Below are 17,993 nucleotides of genomic sequence, written 5' to 3' on the forward strand. Positions count from 1 at the left end.
CTGCACACACACAAACACACACACACACGCTAGGATAGCTATGCGCACAACTCTGCGTGCACACACACACACACACACACACACGCTAGGATAGCTATGCGCACAACTCTGCACACACAAACACACACACACACACACACACGCTAGGATAGCTATGCACACAACTCTGCTCACACACACACACACACACGCTAGGATAGCTATGCACACAACTCTGCTCACACACACACACACACACACACGCTAGGATAGCTATGCACACAACTCTGCTCACACACACACACACACACACACACACACACACACACACACACACACACACACTAGGATAGCTATGCGCACAACTCTGCACACACAAACACACACACACACGCTAGGATAGCTATGCGCACAACTCTGCACACACACACACACACACACACACACGCTAGGATAGCTATGCGCACAACTCTGCGTGCACACACACACACACACACACACACACACACGCTAGGATAGCTATGCGCACAACTCTGCACACACACAAACACACACACACACGCTAGGATAGCTATGCGCACAACTCTGCGTGCACACACACACACACACACACAAACACACACACACACACACACACACACACACACACACACGCTAGGATAGCTATGCGCACAACTCTGCGTGCACACACACACACACACACACACACACGCTAGGATAGCTATGCGCACAACTCTGCACACACACAAACACACACACACACGCTAGGATAGCTATGCGCACAACTCTGCGTGCACACACACACACACACACACACGCTAGGATAGCTATGCGCACAACTCTGCGTGCACACACACACACACACACACACACACACACACACACACACACACACACAGTCATCTGGCATGACTAGAGAGCAGTAAATCAGTCAGACTGCCATTACAACAACAACAACAACAAGCTGTGAATTAAAGTCATAAACAACGTGGTTAACTACCCAATAAAGGGCAGACTAGCGTTCATTTAGACAACGGGTTTCGACACCAAATGACAACTGTTGTAGAATGATTTAGAGCGCAGCATTGTGGGTAAATCAGCACGGTTAGCTCAACTCTACAAAAACAGACTTAATTCTATCTTCTTCCTTTTATTGTGCAGAAACCAAAAAATGAATGATCACATGGATTAGGAAGACAACAAAGAGAATGCATTATGATCCTTTTCTCTGAATGAAATCACAATAATGACTTCATGTCGACTTTAACCGTTTTAAAACTCATCAGAACAATGTAACTACAATACTCCTCAATGCTAAACTCCATCACTAATAAAACAAAAGTAGATCCTGCTACAGCTGGAAGTGAACCTTACTACTGTGTAAGTCACCAACTCACTGTCAGGTTTTGTTATCAGACTAAAGCTAAAATAATCACCAAGTAAGAGTTCCTTCTCTTAGAGGAACAAGCAGTTTTGAACCAATTCTTTTAAAAGTGGGGTTCAGTGATTATGTAGGTAGAAACTTTACCAACTTCATCTGGAACAGAACGCTGCTGACCAGAAACAGCACTTAAAGAGCAAGTCACCCCCCCCACCAGAGTATTACTCCCACTTCCTGTTTGAAATATGCAACAAAAGCTGTTGCCTAGCAGACAGAGAGGGCGGAGCTGCTAACAAAGACACACACACACACACACACACACACACACACACACACACACACAGGCTCACAACGACACATTGTGACATCATATGGTACCAGCTAACGTTCTAGGGTACCTCTTAGCCAATAGCGATGGCAGATTTAAATCCAAATGCAGTGCAGAGTTTTTACCTGACAACGGCACAACACTGACAGTTTTAGGCAGAAAATTAAAATTTTAACTAAAATGCACTAAAATGTTAAACTATTGACGACACGTGTCTGCAGCACGATTAGACACGCATTTATATAGTTTATCAGAAAAAAATGTTGATTTGGGAGTGACTTGCTCTTTAACAGTTTTGTAGAGCAGGTTGGAGCGCTCATTACCTGCTTAGTGGCTGTTAGCTATTTTCTGTCCTGGTAGCTAATACGAAGGCTAGCAGTTAGCTATTTTCTGTCCTGGTAGCTACTACGAAGGCTAGCAGTTAGCTATTTTCTGTCCTGGTAGCTAATACGAAGGCTAGCAGTTAGCTATTTTCTGTCCTGGTAGCTAATACGAAGGCTAGCAGTTAGCTTTTTTCTGGCGCAGACTCAGCAACCCCAAAGGCTCACGAGTGTAGACAAAAACCACGCCCCTCTTTGGTCATTTAGAAGGAAGAAAAGCTGACAAACACCCAGGCTGAGAAGGAAATCTGTTACAATATTAACTTCCTTCCAACATGATTGAAACATTAACCTGTTTTGTGATTATTTCACTGTAAAAAATCTTACATAAAACATTTCATTTAATGACAAATGGTTGGCTTAATGGCAAACCTTTCCCTCTGTCCAGTTAGCTCGGTATATGTGCTAGAGACAACTCTCAGCTCCTACCAGGGCCAAGTCTTGTCATCCAATCCTAGCCTAGAAATCTAGCCAGACCATCGCAGAAGCAAGTCGGTCTATCCACGCTCCACTGGAGCCTCAGCAGGCCCGAAAGGTCTTGTGTTCTGCCAATCACATCGCTCTAATTTTTAAATCCAATCAGTTGTGACCATTCTTGAGCCAGGTGGACACTGTGTGACATTTTCCACTCGTAGCACTCAGCTCAAACTGTAAGACTTCCTCGCAGAGTAAATCTCACGAGTCGTGCTCACACTGTACGACCCAGTTTTCGGATGGAACCTGACTGATCCTAGCCTAGTGAACTAGACCAAATTCTTGCTTTGCAAAGTTTGGTCTAGGCACGCTCCATTGGAACGTCCGCAGCTCCTACCAGGACTCTGGCTGGCCAATCACAGCTCTCTAGAGGGGTTTCAAACACATAAAGAGCTGTGATTGGTCCATAATGGTGGGCCAATCATAGTGCTCTATCTGCTTAGTGAACAAATCACAGAGCTTTATCCGCTTTGTGGGCCAATCAGGGCCCTCTATATGCCTGGTGGGTGGGATGATGCAACAGAGTGAAACAAGAGTATGTCACATTCATTGTCCAGTAGCATGCGGAGATCATTTGAAAGACAACGGTAGAACCCGCCCCACAACCGAGAGCTGTCAATGGATCGTTGCCAGACTAAATAATACATTTATTTAGTCTGGCTTGCCAGGCTAGACTGCTCACACTGCACTTCAGGTAGCAACACATCGGACCCACATAAACGCTAAAAGTAGCAGTTTTTACACATGTTGGAGTTTTTATTGTGCTGTTGATGTCTGCTGTCCTTTGGGAGTGCTGTAGGATGACACACAGGGATTAATGGGGATTGGAGGAGGAAGACGAAAGGAAGAAAATCAATGTTTTAGCAGTTTAATTTGACATAAACACAACAAACACGCTTTCTTGTCAATGTGTGCAGAAAAAAAGTGTATAAATAAAAACTAACGACATGTGTTAGTAAGGAAATACTGGCAAGCCGAGTTGACTTATTTTTTGTGCATGTGCCATGAGCGGTTCTGGTACTTTGTGGGTCGCAGTCGCTCGCAGTGCCGCTTCAACAGTGCGATGCACTCACGAGGGACGAGCAAAAATCAAGCACGGGATAAATCCATGCGAGCTTACGATTGCTGATCTGGAGCTGGTTACGTGGTGTTAATCGCCTCTCGTAACCGCCTGTATACTACACGACGCTCAGCTCAAAACTCGTAGACTCTCACACGGGGGGAAAATCAGCTCAAAAAGTGAAAAAGTCGTACAGTGTCCGCCCGGCTTTAACTGAGACGAAATGTCCTCCTGCATCCTCAACCTATGTGATGGATGTAACACTTCTTCCTGTGGCTTAACTCATGTTTTTAGTCATATTTTTCAACCACCACTGAATTTTTGGGAGTTACTCTGGGACCATTTCTAAAGACTCTACTAGAGCTGCACTATATTAGGAAAACCTGCGCTATGCGATAACAGTGATTAATACTGCAATGACGATATTACTTGCGATAAACAAATTCTTAATTCAGTAACAAAAATAATCAAAAACAAAGAAATAAAAAATGGCAAAAAATCATAAAAATGAGAAAAACAAAAGATGTGAGGAAAGGGAAAAAGAAAATGAACAAGAAAAGAAGAATCAGCAGAAAGAGCAGAACAAAGCTAACTCAGGTGTTTGCTAACCATCAAAATTAAGTGCCGTGCGCCTTGGGGGCGGGACTCTAAACTATGAGAACCCACCCAATTGGCCAAATGGATGAAGAACTCTATTTGATTTGTTAAAAAATACATCATGCTTCCGTTTGACAGAATAAATTATGTGTAGCAAACATTTGAGCTGACCATTCATTGCGATTTTTCTCTGTTCTTTGCAATATGCATATTTCGCATGCTGATATCGCGTTAACAATATATTTGTGATATATTGGTAGCCCTGGACTCTACTCATACTCTTAATGGTAAAGAAATGGATGTGATCACTTTCACTTGTTTTGTGAAAGCTTCCCAACTACATCTGCATTTCATTGGCTAAGAAATTCAGTTCAGACTTTGGAGGAAAACTGGAAACCTTTTAAATAAGGTTGAAGAATTTCTGAAAGTTTCAGTAGTTCTTCAATATTCCATCCCTTTTTTTCCAGTTCCCTAAACTATTTATGAAACTTAAAAAAAAAACAGCGTAGCGTAGTGTCCTTCCACTCATATCAAGCCTTCTAATTTAGGAGTTAAGAAATGATCAGCGCACAGAGGGACAGCAGGTCCAAGGTGCTAATGTGCAGCTGGGCACATTCCAAGTCAATACTGCATCAGCATTTAGAACAATATTGACTTTTCTGTAGGTGCAATTACAAAAAGGGGAGTCAGAGAATAAGATTATGTAGCCAAGTGGGAGGAGACACAATTATACCCAGTACCAAATAAACCCAGAGCAGTTCCAATTCCCGTTGGTTACGTACTGTAACCCCAGATTCTGAGTCTAGTCGCAGCCCTTAAGCTAGCTGCTACTGGAAGGATGATCTCAGCATCAGCCAATCATGAAGAGCTTAAATGTACGCCCACCAATGGTGGGCACCCCAGTGGGTATATAAGTGGCGCGACTCCACTGTTCGTCTCCGATGGCTCTTAGTCCTAACAGAACCAGTGGGGCCACTGGCTTAACTCATTCACTGCCAGCCGTTTCCTGATCACTAACGGCCTTCGCTGCCAGCGTTTCTCACTGTTTTTACTGTTTTTTTTAAGAGTCACAGAACGTTGCACGCTAGCATGATGTCGATGCCAAAACAACCAAAACAAAGAGGAGACTCACCTCTTACATCAGGAAGAAGCCGCGTGTTTCGAGCGTTATCCGTTCTTTCATAATTCGTTGTCGAATTGTGATCGGCAGACGCTTTTCCGGTTCGAAACAGTTAAAATTCTGTATAATTAATGAGCATCATACCCACGTGACCACAGAGCTAGCTCCGTGGAAAGGCCTCAGTAGAGCCTCGGTCTGGCCTGGAAACTGTTCCAGGATTTTCAGTCTCTCAACTTAGACCATTAGTTGTAGCGTTTGTGCATTGTTTTTGGATATTATTTGTGCAATTGTTGGACAAAATGATTTGCTGTGGCATTAATTGCACTAATAGAGCGTCCAAGGAGTCTCCACTTCATTTTTTCGGTAAGTAAAATTATATTTATGTTTTTTAGGTCACTGCCGAGCTGAGCTTAGATTTTAACATGTACTGTTTAACCATGAAATTTAAATTTAATAGGGTAAAACCCAGTGCGTCGTCGTCGTCTTCCTCCGCTTATCCGGGTCCGGGTCGTGGGGGTAGCATCCCAACTAGGGAGCTCCAGACCGTCCTCTCCCCGGCTTTCTCCACCAGCTCCTCTGGCAGGACCCCAAGGCGTTCCCGGACCAGATTGGAGATGTAACCTCTCCAACGTGTCCTGGGTCGACCCGGGGGCCTCCTGCCGGCAGGACATGCCCGAAACACCTCCCAAGGGAGGCGTCCAGGAGTCATCCTGACCAGATGCCCAAACCACCTCAACTGACTTCTTTCGATCCGGAGGAGCAGCGGTTCTACTCCGAGTCCCTCCCGAATGTCCGAGCTCCTCACCCTATCTCTAAGGCTGAGCCCGGCCATTCTACGGAGGAAACTCATTTCGGCCGCTTGTATCCGCGATTTCGTTCTTTCGGTCATTACCCAAAGCTCATGACCATAGGTGAGGATTGGGACGTAGATCGACCGGTAAATCGAGAGCCTGGCTTTCTAGCTCAGCTCCCTCTTCACCACGACAGATCGGCTAAGCGTCCGCATCACTGCAGACGCCGAACCAATCCGCCTGTCGATCTCCCGATCCCTCCTGCCCTCACTCGTGAACAAGAAACAAGACCCTGAGATACTTAAACTCCTCCACTTGAGGTAGGACCTCTCTCTCAACCCGGAGTTGGCAAGCTGCCCTTTTCTGGTCGAGAACCATGGTCTCAGATTTGAAGGTGCTGATCCTCATCCCAGCTGCTTCACACTCGGCCGCGAACCTACCCAGCAAGAGCTGAAGGTCAGAGCTGGATGAAGCTAGGAGGACCACATCATCCGCAAAAAGCAGAGACAAGATTCTCCTGCCACCAAACTCGACACACTCCACACCATGGCTGCGCCTAGAAATTCTGTCCATAAAGGTAATGAACAGAACCGCTGACAAAGGGCAGCCCTGGCGGAGTCCAACCCTCACCGGGAACAGGTCCAACTTACCGGCTATGCGGACCAAATTCACGCTCCTCTGGTAAAGGGACTGAATGGCCCTTAACAGAAAGCCACCCACCCCATACTCCTGGAGCGTCCCCCACAGGGTGCCCCTGGGGACACGGTCATAAGTCTTTTCCAAATCCACAAAACGCATGTGGATTGGTTGGGCAAACTCCCATGCCCCCTCCATCACCCTTGCAAGGGTATAGAGCTGGTCCACAGTTCCACGGCCAGGACAAAAACCACATTGCTCCTCCTCAATCTGAGATTCGACTATCGATCAGACCCTCCTCTCCAGTACCTTGGAGTAGACCTTTCCAGGGAGGCTGAGGAGTGTGATCCCCCTATAGTTGGAACACACCCTCAGGTCACCCTTCTTAAAGATGGGGACCACCACCCCGGTCTGCCACTCTACAGGAACTGCCCCCGATGACCACGCAATGTTGCAGAGGCATGTCAACCACGACCGCCCTACAACATCCATAACCTTGAGATACCCAGGACGAATCTCATCCGCCCCCAGTGCTCCGCCGCTGTGTAGTTGTTTAACTACCTCAGCAACTTCTGCCCCCGAGATTGGACAGTCCATCCCCAGGTCTCCTGGCTTTGGTTCCTCCTCAGAATGCGCATAGGTGGGATTGAGGAGCTCCTCAAAGTATTCCTTCCACCGTCCGACTATAGTCCCAGTTGACGTCAGCAGCTCCACATCCCCACTGTAAACAGTGTGAGCTTAGGGTAAAACCTAGTGCATTTAACATAATGCTGCACTTTAGAAAATGGGTTGAAATATAACATGTTGGTGGGGCTGGGTTCCGACTATCGGCTTGTGGAGCTCTCGGGAGACCTCTGTTTTCCACCCGGTTCTCCCCTCCCCACAGCTCGGCGCATCTGTCTGATCGCGGCTTCTGTCTGCTGCACGGGCTGCCGGCTTGTGGAGCTCTGGATGGAAACCAATGTTTTCCACCCAGTTCTCCCCAGCGGCAGCTCTGCGTATCTCAGATCGCATCGGCACTTGTTTGCTGTGCGTCTGCCGGCTTGTGGAGCTCTCAGGAGACATCTGTGTTCCACCCGGTTTTACCCAGCGGTCAGCCCGGCGTATCTCTGACTCAGAAGCTCTGGTGTTGTGCACAGTTAACTCCGGTTGTAGCTAGGTTGCTACCTCCGTTAGCTTAGCTCTCACCTCCGCGTTAGCTTTGGGTTAGCTTGTAGCTAGTTCGACCGGGTGTCGTCAGTTTATTCCAGCCTTACAGCCCCACCCTCAGCTCCACCTCTCTTCCATTTTGTGGAATTGTCTGGGCTTGACGGAACCTGTGACACGGTCAAAATGGCAGTGGTGGCCACCTCCCATTTTTCTTCAAAAACGTGTTATTGGAGCCTATGGAAACCCATTGTCCAATATTTATATGTCGATGGCGGAAACGCATCCAGGAGCGTCTGAGACCAGGGCTGGTGTGAGAAGACGTCTGCTCCGAGCGGGGGGTGGTCCCGTGGGCTCAGAGAAAACCACGGGCGACACTGTGCATTTCACGAGCCGCGAACAGATCCACAGATGGTTCCCCGAACTTGATCCAGATCTGTGATATTAGTGTGGGATGCAGACGCCAGTCGGAGCTGCGGGGGTCCCCCTCTCGACAGGATGTCTGCTGCCACATTCAGGACGCCCAGAAAGTACGTGGCTTTGATGGACAGCAGGTGGACATGTGCCCAACACATTAAATCTGTCGCTACGCGCAATAGTGGGAGGGATCGAACTCCCCCTTGGCGATCTATGTAGGCTGCCGCCACCTGGTTGTCTGTGTGAACTTCGACATGACGGCCTTCGAGAAGGGCAGCAAAGTGTCTGATCACATTCCTCACTGTCATCAGGTCCAAGACATTTATGTGCTCGTTCGTGTGAGAGGGCCAGCGATCTGCCGCAGTATGGGACAAGCACGTGCCCCCCATCCCAACAGTGACACATCCGTAAACACAGATACGTGTGACATAGGACGTCCGATGGGGACCCGTGTGAGAGGATGCAGGGATTCCCCCAGTGAGCGAGCTCCCCGCCCACTGAAGGGGGAACCCTCAACATACGACTCTTCTGATGTATCGGGTGTACCCGGAGGCAGATGAACCAATGCTGCAGTCATCCTGTGTGCAGTAAACCTAACGGCACCATAGCGTGGGCTGTAGCCATCATGCCCAGAAGTTTCATGACTAACAGGGCTCTCACGATCTTGCGGGGTTGCACGCGGGAGATCGCAGTGGTGAAATCTGCCGCTCTTGCCGGAGATAGACGTGCTCTCATTAGGGAGGCGTTCAGCTCCACCCCGAGAAACACAATCTGGGGTGGAAGGATGGAGCTCTTTTCCCAGTTTATGGAAAACCCCAGGGTTGACAGATGCTCTATTAACTTCCTGGTTTGCCCTGACGCCTCGTCCTTGGACGGGCGAATAGGAGCAGATCATCCCGATAAAATAAAACCCTCATTCCTGCCGTGCGCAGTGGCTGCAGAGCTGTCTCCAGACATTTGGAGAAGGTGCATGGGGCCAGCGAGTACCCGAAAGGGAGATGACTGAACTGGTATTGAACTCCCTTGGAATGAAAAGTGCAGGAACTTCCGGTGTTTGGGAATTACTGGGATGTGGAAGTATGCGTCTTTCAGGTCTATCGACGTGAACCACTCCCCGGAGTGCACGTACTCCATGACTTGCCTCATTGTTAACATGCGGAAACGCATCACTGCTATGGAGCAGTTGAACAGGGAAAGGTCGAGTATTGGTCTCATTCCTCCCGACTTCTTCGGTACTATGAAGTAGCGGGAGTAGACGCCCGAGTGCTCTTGCCCGCGAGGAACTTGGGAAACGGCGTCCTTGGAACAAACTTCCCGTAGCTCCAGCTCTAGGGCCTGAGATTGTTCCTGTGACATGAATGTCGTCTGTCTTCTGAGCCCTTTCGATGGGGACCAAACAGAACGTCAGAGGTGATGGGGCCTTCCAGCATTTCTCTGTGCAGGTGTTTGGGAATGGAGGGCAGGGCCTTGAGCCACAAGGCCCGCTGGATAAGGGTTTGCCAGGCAGCAATGCGAGCAGAACAGGTGAGTACAGCAGCGCACAGATTGAGAATGGCATCAGCAATTTTGGTAATGATGGATTTTGACTCGTCAGGAGCGTCAAGCTCTTCTACCATTTTGGAGACGCCAAAGGCAAGAAGGGCGATGTTATTTCCAGCAGCGCCGGTCTAGAAGGTGCACTGGTGTGTGTGATCGGTGAGCCGCGCCAGCAGATGGTCATGCTTAGAAGCGGGAACTGCTCGCTGGCCAGTGAGGTGGTTCTTGGCGCCAAACAGCGAGGCCAGGTCCGGCTCCAGTGGAGGAACAGTTGGTCAGCCCTGGTCGGAGAAGCCCTCGATTTTGGTTATGGGCACATATGTGGAAACTGGCTCTTTGAACTTAACAGGCTCGGAGAAGGCGGCGGACCAGCAGCTCAAGGCAGCGGGGAAGCGCATCCAGATGGGGTCTGGACAGCGTGTTTGTGTAGCCCCGAAAATTCCCGCCAAATCATCTGCTTCAGGTGGAGCCAGCTCTGGCACGGCTAGCCCCTTGCGGACCGCAGCCGCAGAGATGATGGCAGGTAGCTCCTGGAGCAGTGATCTAACTGCTGGCAGGGAGGAGCGAGAAGGCACTGGAGCAGAGGAATCCGCTGAGGGAGGCTCGTCGACCTCCGTGTTGTCCAGGAGGGAAGAAGGACTATGGCAGCCAGCCTCGTCGTACTCCTCAAGGTTGATGTCATCGTCCAGTTGGTTGGAGCCAGCCGGCTCCTGGCCGACACTGAAGAACTGCAAGGCCTTGTCCAGCGAGTACGTGTCAGCCCCTGGATATTCCTCGGCGGGGGTGAAGTACTCAGCCCGGGGGATGTTTTCAGCCATTGGCAGAGCGGCACTAAACGGGCACGAGGCCTGGGAGGTCAAGGCCAGGGCAGCGTGATGAGCCCAGAGACAGACCCCACATTTGTCGTGTTGGTTGCCGCTGGAGATGCAGCCCATCTGGCAGGCCGGGCAGGTCCTGACGTTGCTGGACATGGTCGGTGAGTAGGATAATCGCTCTTCGATAATTGCTCTTTAAAGATAGCTCTTAAGCTTGGCTTGAAGAGATAGCGGAGGCGAACAGTGGAGTTGCTCCACTTATATACCCACCAGTGGTGGGCGTACATTTAAGCTCTTCATGATTGGCTGATGCTGAGATCACCCATCCAATAGCAGCTAGCTTAAGGGCTAAGACTAGACGAAATGGAACTGAGCTGTTTCCCAGGAGCAACACACACCAGAGAATTAAAAAAACACCCTCCGGAACATCTGAGTCAAAGGAGGGAAAAAAAAAAGATTCAGCAGACACGCACGCACACACGCACGCACGCACGCACGCACGCACGCACGCACACACGCACACACACACACACACACATCCATGATTAAGGAGCAGGAGAAAGAGAGGAAGAGAGCAGACTCTCCCAGGCTCTGGGTGAAGAGAGTGGGATGAGAGCTAATCTTTCACTTTAAATACTGCCAGCATAGGTGGAGGGAGCATCCCTGTTAGCAGCGACAGTAAATCGGAACCAGCATAGAGCGTTTATTAGGTTAGAAATGAACCCAGCAGGATGTTTGAGATCAGAGGATGATACTCACATTGGATTCGACCGTCGACCACGGTTGCCTTTCTTTCCGATGACGGGTGTGCCGAAGTGCTCGGGGTTGGTGAGAGGGAGCCTGTCCAGAGTCTACGGGATGAACAAACCACAACAAGTCTCAGCTGGGTCTTCACCACATCGAGTGGGGGCTATCACAATGTCAATATGGTTAGAAATAGATTTTCTTGTTAGACAAGAAGATCAGCTATTATGTGCGTTTGAGAAGACTGATGTAAAGCTTTGTTGCCATACAATGCTGAGAAAATGAGGCAGTTATAAAACCGTAGGACGGCAAAAGACTTGCCTCGCTTTCTGCAAAGTGCCGCGCTCCTTTCAGGCAGAGAGAGGAACGCCTCAGGGTCTTCTCATCTCCGTCGTCAAAAACTGCCAAGATGAGAAACAAAAACAGTTAGGCTGCTGTATGTAGGCCAAGAGTCCATCAACACACACACAAAAACACAGTTAAGCACAAATGAACCTGCTTTTCATACCATTTGAGATCATTAAAAAACACTCTGTGACAAGACGGGGGGGCACTAGATAACAGTGATTTTTCTTTGTTTTTCCATCACTGGAATAAAAGAATAAAAATGTGGCCTGATGAGTGTTTTCAAGGCAGAAACAAGCTCTTGGGTGCTTTTCAGTGACAAAAAGGAAGCAGAAATGTTGCAATAGGCAGACTGAATATCCTATGTCAAGCAAAACCTCTGAAAATTCTCTGATGTTAACAAAAAGTCACTTCTTTTCCCCACAAGTCCAGGGAATTCTAGATAAACCAGAGTTATGGATCATTTTAAAACAGATAACCCAAGTTGGCATTATAACAGAAACATATCCAATGCTGAGCCATCTTCCCCTTTTGTTTACATGACTATTATTCCGACCGCGTTCTCCTCTTTGTGTTTGTGGCTGATAGAAACCTGTCAACAAAAGCAGGATGAAGTGATTCTCACGGGGGCTCGGTGTGAAAATGTCACCACTGAGGGACGAGGCATAGAATACCCTTGTGTAAGAACAGAGGGTTAAAAGACGTCTCTTAGTGAACACGGGGTCGGTGTTGTACAGAACTGACCCTGGGTCAGCACCGACTAAAAGAAATAGATGTGTGTAACAAAGACAAAACCCTTAAACATGCACAAGGATTTAAAAACACCCTGGTTGTGAGACTCAGGTCAGAACATTGAGGTTTATTGCTACTGATGGCTGCTGCTAGAGTCGTAACAAGAACCAAGAGAACCAAGCACATCACTCCTGTTCTTAAACCGCCACACTGGTTGCCAGTAAACTACAGAATCGATCCAAATACTACTACTAGTTTATAATCACTCAATGCTATGGGGCCAAAAAACAGATCTCCTTCCAGCATATACACCCGGCAGGGCGCCGAGATCCTTAGGAAGCAGTCAGCTGGTAGAACTCCCGGTCAGAACCAAACAGGGTGAAGCTGCTTTTAGCTACTATGCTGCTCACAGATGGAATCAGCTTCCTCATGACCTCAAATCTGCCCCAACTCTGGTATTTCTTAAATCCAAATTTAAATCATTCATGTTTTCATCAGTCTTGAATAATAATAATAATAATAATAATAATAATAATAATTGTTCTTATACTGCACCTTCTGCACTGTAACTGCTCACCCTTTTACTTCTTTTCTTTTTCATTTTTAAATCTAAATTTAAATCATTCATGTTTTCATCAGTCTTGAATAATAATAATAATAATAATTGTTCTTATACTGCACCTTCTGCACTGTAACTGCTCACCCTTTTACTTCATCTTTTATTTTTCATTTTTAAATCTAAATTTAAATCATTCATGTTTTCATCAGTCTTGAATAATAATAATAATAATAATAATAATAATAATAATAATTGTTCTTATACTGCACCTTCTGCACTGTAACTGCTCACCCTTTTACTTCTTTTCTTTTTCATTTTTAAATCTAAATTTAAATCATTCATGTTTTCATCAGTCTTGAATAATAATAATAATAATAATAATAATAATTGTTCTTATACTGCACCTTCTGCACTGTAACTGCTCACCCTTTTACTTCATCTTTTATTTTTCATTTTTAAATCTAAATTTAAATCATTCATGTTTTCATCAGTCTTGAATAATAATAATAATAATAATAATTGTTCTTATACTGCACCTTCTGCACTGTAACTGCTCACCCTTTTACTTCATCTTTTATTTTTCATTTTTAAATCTAAATTTAAATCATTCATGTTTTCATCAGTCTTGAATAATAATAATAATAATAATAATAATAATAATAATAATTGTTCTTATACTGCACCTTCTGCACTGTAACTGCTCACCCTTTTACTTCATCTTTTATTTTTCATTTTTAAATCTAAATTTAAATCATTCATGTTTTCATCAGTCTTGAATAATAATAATAATAATAATAATAATAATAATAATAATTGTTCTTATACTGCACCTTCTGCACTGTAACTGCTCACCCTTTTACTTCATCTTTTATTTTTCATTTTTAAGTCTAAATTTAATTTGTGTGTGCTGTCACATTGATTTAATTTTTTCCTGCTATTCTTGCTAATTGGAAAGCACATTGAATTGACTCTGTTTGAAATGTGCTATATAAGTAAAGCTGTCTCGCCTTGCCTAATGTTTGCCTAAACTCTGCCTGCTGTGCCACATGTCGGCCAGAAATACACCAGCAGCCAGCTTATGGATAATAAAAAAAAAACCTGTTTGGTTGAAGTGAAACAAGCTAACGGCCAGTTTAAATATCTTTGTTTAAATTAGTTAATAATTCATCCTGGAGCTAGCTGGAGGAGCTAGCCTGAGGAAGAGGTCACTTACCAACTGTATAAATACTAGCATCGGTCAGCTTGTTAATCGTGGCCTCTTGGTGAACTCCGTCTGGATTCTTCACCTCCACCACGGCCCCCACCTGTTTGACAGATACACGGCTGTTATTAATACGCTGGTTAATATTACGTTTAATGGTGTGTCATCAAGCACTGGGACAAACACGGTGTGACTGCGAGAATAAAAACGGACAGAAATTCAATTAGAAATCGAATGCTTCACTGCCCAATGTGCTTTTCCTATTAAGGGGGGGGGGGGGGGGTAGTTTGGTGCAACTGAAGCTTAAAATGTAATTTGTGCATTAGACAAAAGGGAATTACCACTTTTAGTTTGTGCACAAAAAATAAATAAAACCAACATCACAGGGGGGCGTAATTCTTATACGTCAGCTTCCTTCATAGCTGCTGCTTTACCTTCAGAGGTCCTTTGATGTTTTCGTCGTGAACTTCAGCCGTGGACAGATCTGATTTAAAGGTCACCTACGGACAAAGGGAAGAAAGGACAAAAATGACTTAAAGACCTGACCAGGTCGTGTAGATAGGTTTCTGTATGAAAGCTGGGGCTACGCTAGCCAATCACCACCTCCATCTCCTCCGCCCTTCTGGTGTAAGCAAACCACAGAGGGTAATAATGTGACCACGCTGAGCTAATCTTGCCTCCACACAGCAATCTGGCATTTGTGTGTGACGGAGAAGACCACGATGCAGGTGATTTACTGATGGCACGTGTGGAGTACGCTAAAGCTCCTCTGGTGTGTGTCCATCAGTCACCTGAGGGGCCTTTAAAAGTCCTCTTTCAGAGCACGAGGAAGTAAAAGTTCATTTCAATGGCTGAGCGTGATTTTATCCCATTTAATTTAATTTAGAATTAACAGAAACAAGGTGAGAAGAAAACCCGAAGTATCCATGTAAAAAATAACGTCACAGTCAGATCCAGGTGCAACAGAAGCTGGAGGAGCAATCAGAGTCCCGACGCAGAATCAAGGCATGAACAGAAGGAAGATGAACTGTGAAATGCTACTGAACTGTCAGGTCATAAAGTAAGAAGAAAGGGGAAAAAAGGATGAAAAGCTTGCTGAGGCAGTATTTCCTCAGTTACTGAGATAATGACATTTTTGCCTGGTGGAATAAAGGAACGCATTTCCTCACAGAAAGCAGGCAACGGCCTTCCGAGGCAGCGTAGCTCCTGCTGTTCAAAGCCACAACAAGACAACATCAATAACCACCAGGCGGGCGCCAGCACAAACATCACTGTGCTTGGTTCATGCAGGAGGAGCTGCAAAGCTACAAAAGCCAATTATAAAACAGAAATGGTCATTTTAGTTAAACTACATGCAGTCTAAGTGAATAGTGTTGGGTATTTTTATAATTGTGCCTTTTTGAGGCCTAAAAGATGCCCATTTTGTGTTATTAACACATCATGAATCTCTGTGTTTGCCAACTGTTGCTGTTCATGAAAGGTTGAGCAAGGATGTAGATTGTGGGTTTCCAACTGAAAACTGTACCTCTGTAACCTGAGAAGGCCCGCCTTCTCCTCCATCCTTTGTGAATAAAGCCCCTGACGAGCTGGGAGCACACGGGAGTGACGTGGGGAAGCCTCGGAGGAGGTTTCTCTGCGTTAACTCTCCATGTTTTAGGGACTCAGGGTAAAATGTCTTCCTTGTTGTCATGTGTGTTATTTCAGGTTCCAGGGTTATGCAGATTAAATATTACCTAACATTCTGGTCTCCTGATGGAGATGATGTGGGTATACAGAGCTGGTGAGGTGAAGGCTTTGAGGCTGGAGCAGAGTGGGGGCTGGTTGGTTGAGTCCAGCTTCTCGCATGTTGATTCGCCCACATGGACATTACAAATAATCAAGATTTACTCTCTCTCTCCGGGTGTGTCGTCCTTTAAGGTAATATGGGATAAATCTAAAATTACCTATCAAATAGCTAGATCACGATCCTTTATGTGGTTTTTATTTATGTAATAAGAAATGCTGAAGAACAGTTTACAGCTTTAAATTCAAGAGTTCATGTCAGCAGCATGAAGTGAGCTTTGATCATGAATAATTCGCTGTTTGACAGCAGAAGTGTTGAGACAGCAGCTGATTCTAGCCCTCCTAAAGATTCCCACGGCTCTTTTCAAACACTTTGTTTTTTTATTCTTATGATTTTAATGAGAACTTGTGGGATTAATGAGTCAAATGGCACTGGAACATTTGTTTGAATCTCACTGGCCTAAATAGGAGCTGTTATTAGATTTGGGGAAAGTGCACATGTTTAAAATAGCTACAACATATTTCTAGAGAAACCAGCAGTGGAAAGTGTGTGGTTATGTAAATCCAAGTCTCTCCACCTTGGTGCATCTTTGCATCGACTTTCCATTGATCCTGTCTCAAAGCAGCACACCATAATGCAAACAAGCAATAAAGCCCAACATTTAAAGGCTTTATCTCAGTGTATAAAGCTGTGAGTTCAGTCCAGTTGTGGGGACGGTGGTAGAGGAGTTAAGTGGTGGCCCTGTAGTCATAAGGTTGTAGGTTTGATCATTCTGTCACAACTGTTGCTGTGTCCTTGGGCAAGACACTTAACCCGCCTTGTGTGCTGGTGGTAGTCGGGGCAGACCGGTGGTGCCAGTACATGACAGCCTTGCTTCTGTCAGTGCTCCCCAGGGCAGCTGTGGCTACAATGAAGCTCATCACCACCAGTGTGAATGTGTGTGTGGGTGAATGACTGATTGTGTTGAAAAGCGACTTGGGGGGGGGGGGTTCTAGGACTCTAGAAGGTGCCAGAGTTTCCCCAGCACTTTGGAAACCTGGCCTTGCTTGACCCCCCGCCAGGCCAAGCATCCACCCCACCCACTCCCTCGACGTCACGGATGACACACGGTAATGAAACAAACCAAGCGCCCCTCCTCTGCTGTCACGGATGCCCCTGTCTCTTCTCCGTTAAGACAAAAGGATCTAATCTTCTGAGAAAAATGTGCACCCATGTTTTCCCGCTGCTTGTTTCTGGACCATGAGATAAAACCAGTATCTCACAAGGCTGCAACTGATGGTGGATAGTTGGAGACAAATTTGCAAGACAAAAATGACCATTCAGAGTCGCGCTGAATTGTTACATAAAACACTTCTGTGAGCGGTTTTGAAAAGGCAACATGATGTGGGGTTTATGATTTAACTGTTAGGGATTCAGTGACAAACAACCACTGGCTGAGGTAACGCACAGCCGACAAACCCTTTAGACCAGGGGTGTCAAACTCAAACTCACACGGGGCCGAAATGAAACTCTGGGACGGAGTCGAGGGCCGAACTTAATATTTTTTGAAAAAGTGACGGCAAATTTGCACATTTTCTTTATCAACATATATGCAATTTAGAACTTTTAAATTTGGAAACAAACATATTTCTGCATTAACGCTGAATGTGGAATAACCAAATTACACACGAGCAAGTCAGTTTTAAATAAAAGGCATCAGTGGTATTCATTACTTGTGGAACATTCAGTATATTTAAAATCTATTCAGGATTTATGTTTTCTTGTTTATTCATTTTTCTTATTTTTCATCTCCTTTTTTCTCCTGTAATACGTGTCATCGCTGCTGTGACGTCTAGCTTTCCCCACTGAGGAACAATAAAGGGATTTTCTATTCTATTCATCTATCTGCAGCCTTTCCACTTCCTGTTTACTGTAGGTTAAATCTTTTCTCACGGGCCAACAACAAAATAAAATATAATTTTATCTTAAA

At 45.9% G+C, this 17,993-nt stretch overlaps 1 protein-coding gene across 3 annotated transcripts in view; it reads right to left on the minus strand.

Moving 5' to 3' along the window:
* The window catches only part of arid4b (AT-rich interaction domain 4B), a 60,902-nt gene that overhangs the window by 17,645 nt on the left and 25,264 nt on the right, over nt 1-17,993 (minus strand). For all 3 annotated transcript variants that reach the window (XM_015943965.3, XM_015943964.3, XM_015943963.3), the window contains exons 4-7: nt 14,676-14,741; nt 14,254-14,344; nt 11,726-11,805; nt 11,420-11,511 (exon numbers count right to left, since the gene is read on the minus strand). In XM_015943965.3, coding sequence (XP_015799451.3) covers nt 11,420-11,511; nt 11,726-11,805; nt 14,254-14,344; nt 14,676-14,741 — 329 coding nt within the window. The remainder of the gene's footprint in view (nt 1-11,419; nt 11,512-11,725; nt 11,806-14,253; nt 14,345-14,675; nt 14,742-17,993) is intronic.

Source organism: Nothobranchius furzeri, chromosome 12, assembly GCF_043380555.1.
Source record: "Nothobranchius furzeri strain GRZ-AD chromosome 12, NfurGRZ-RIMD1, whole genome shotgun sequence".
NCBI lineage: Eukaryota > Metazoa > Chordata > Actinopteri > Cyprinodontiformes > Nothobranchiidae > Nothobranchius > Nothobranchius furzeri.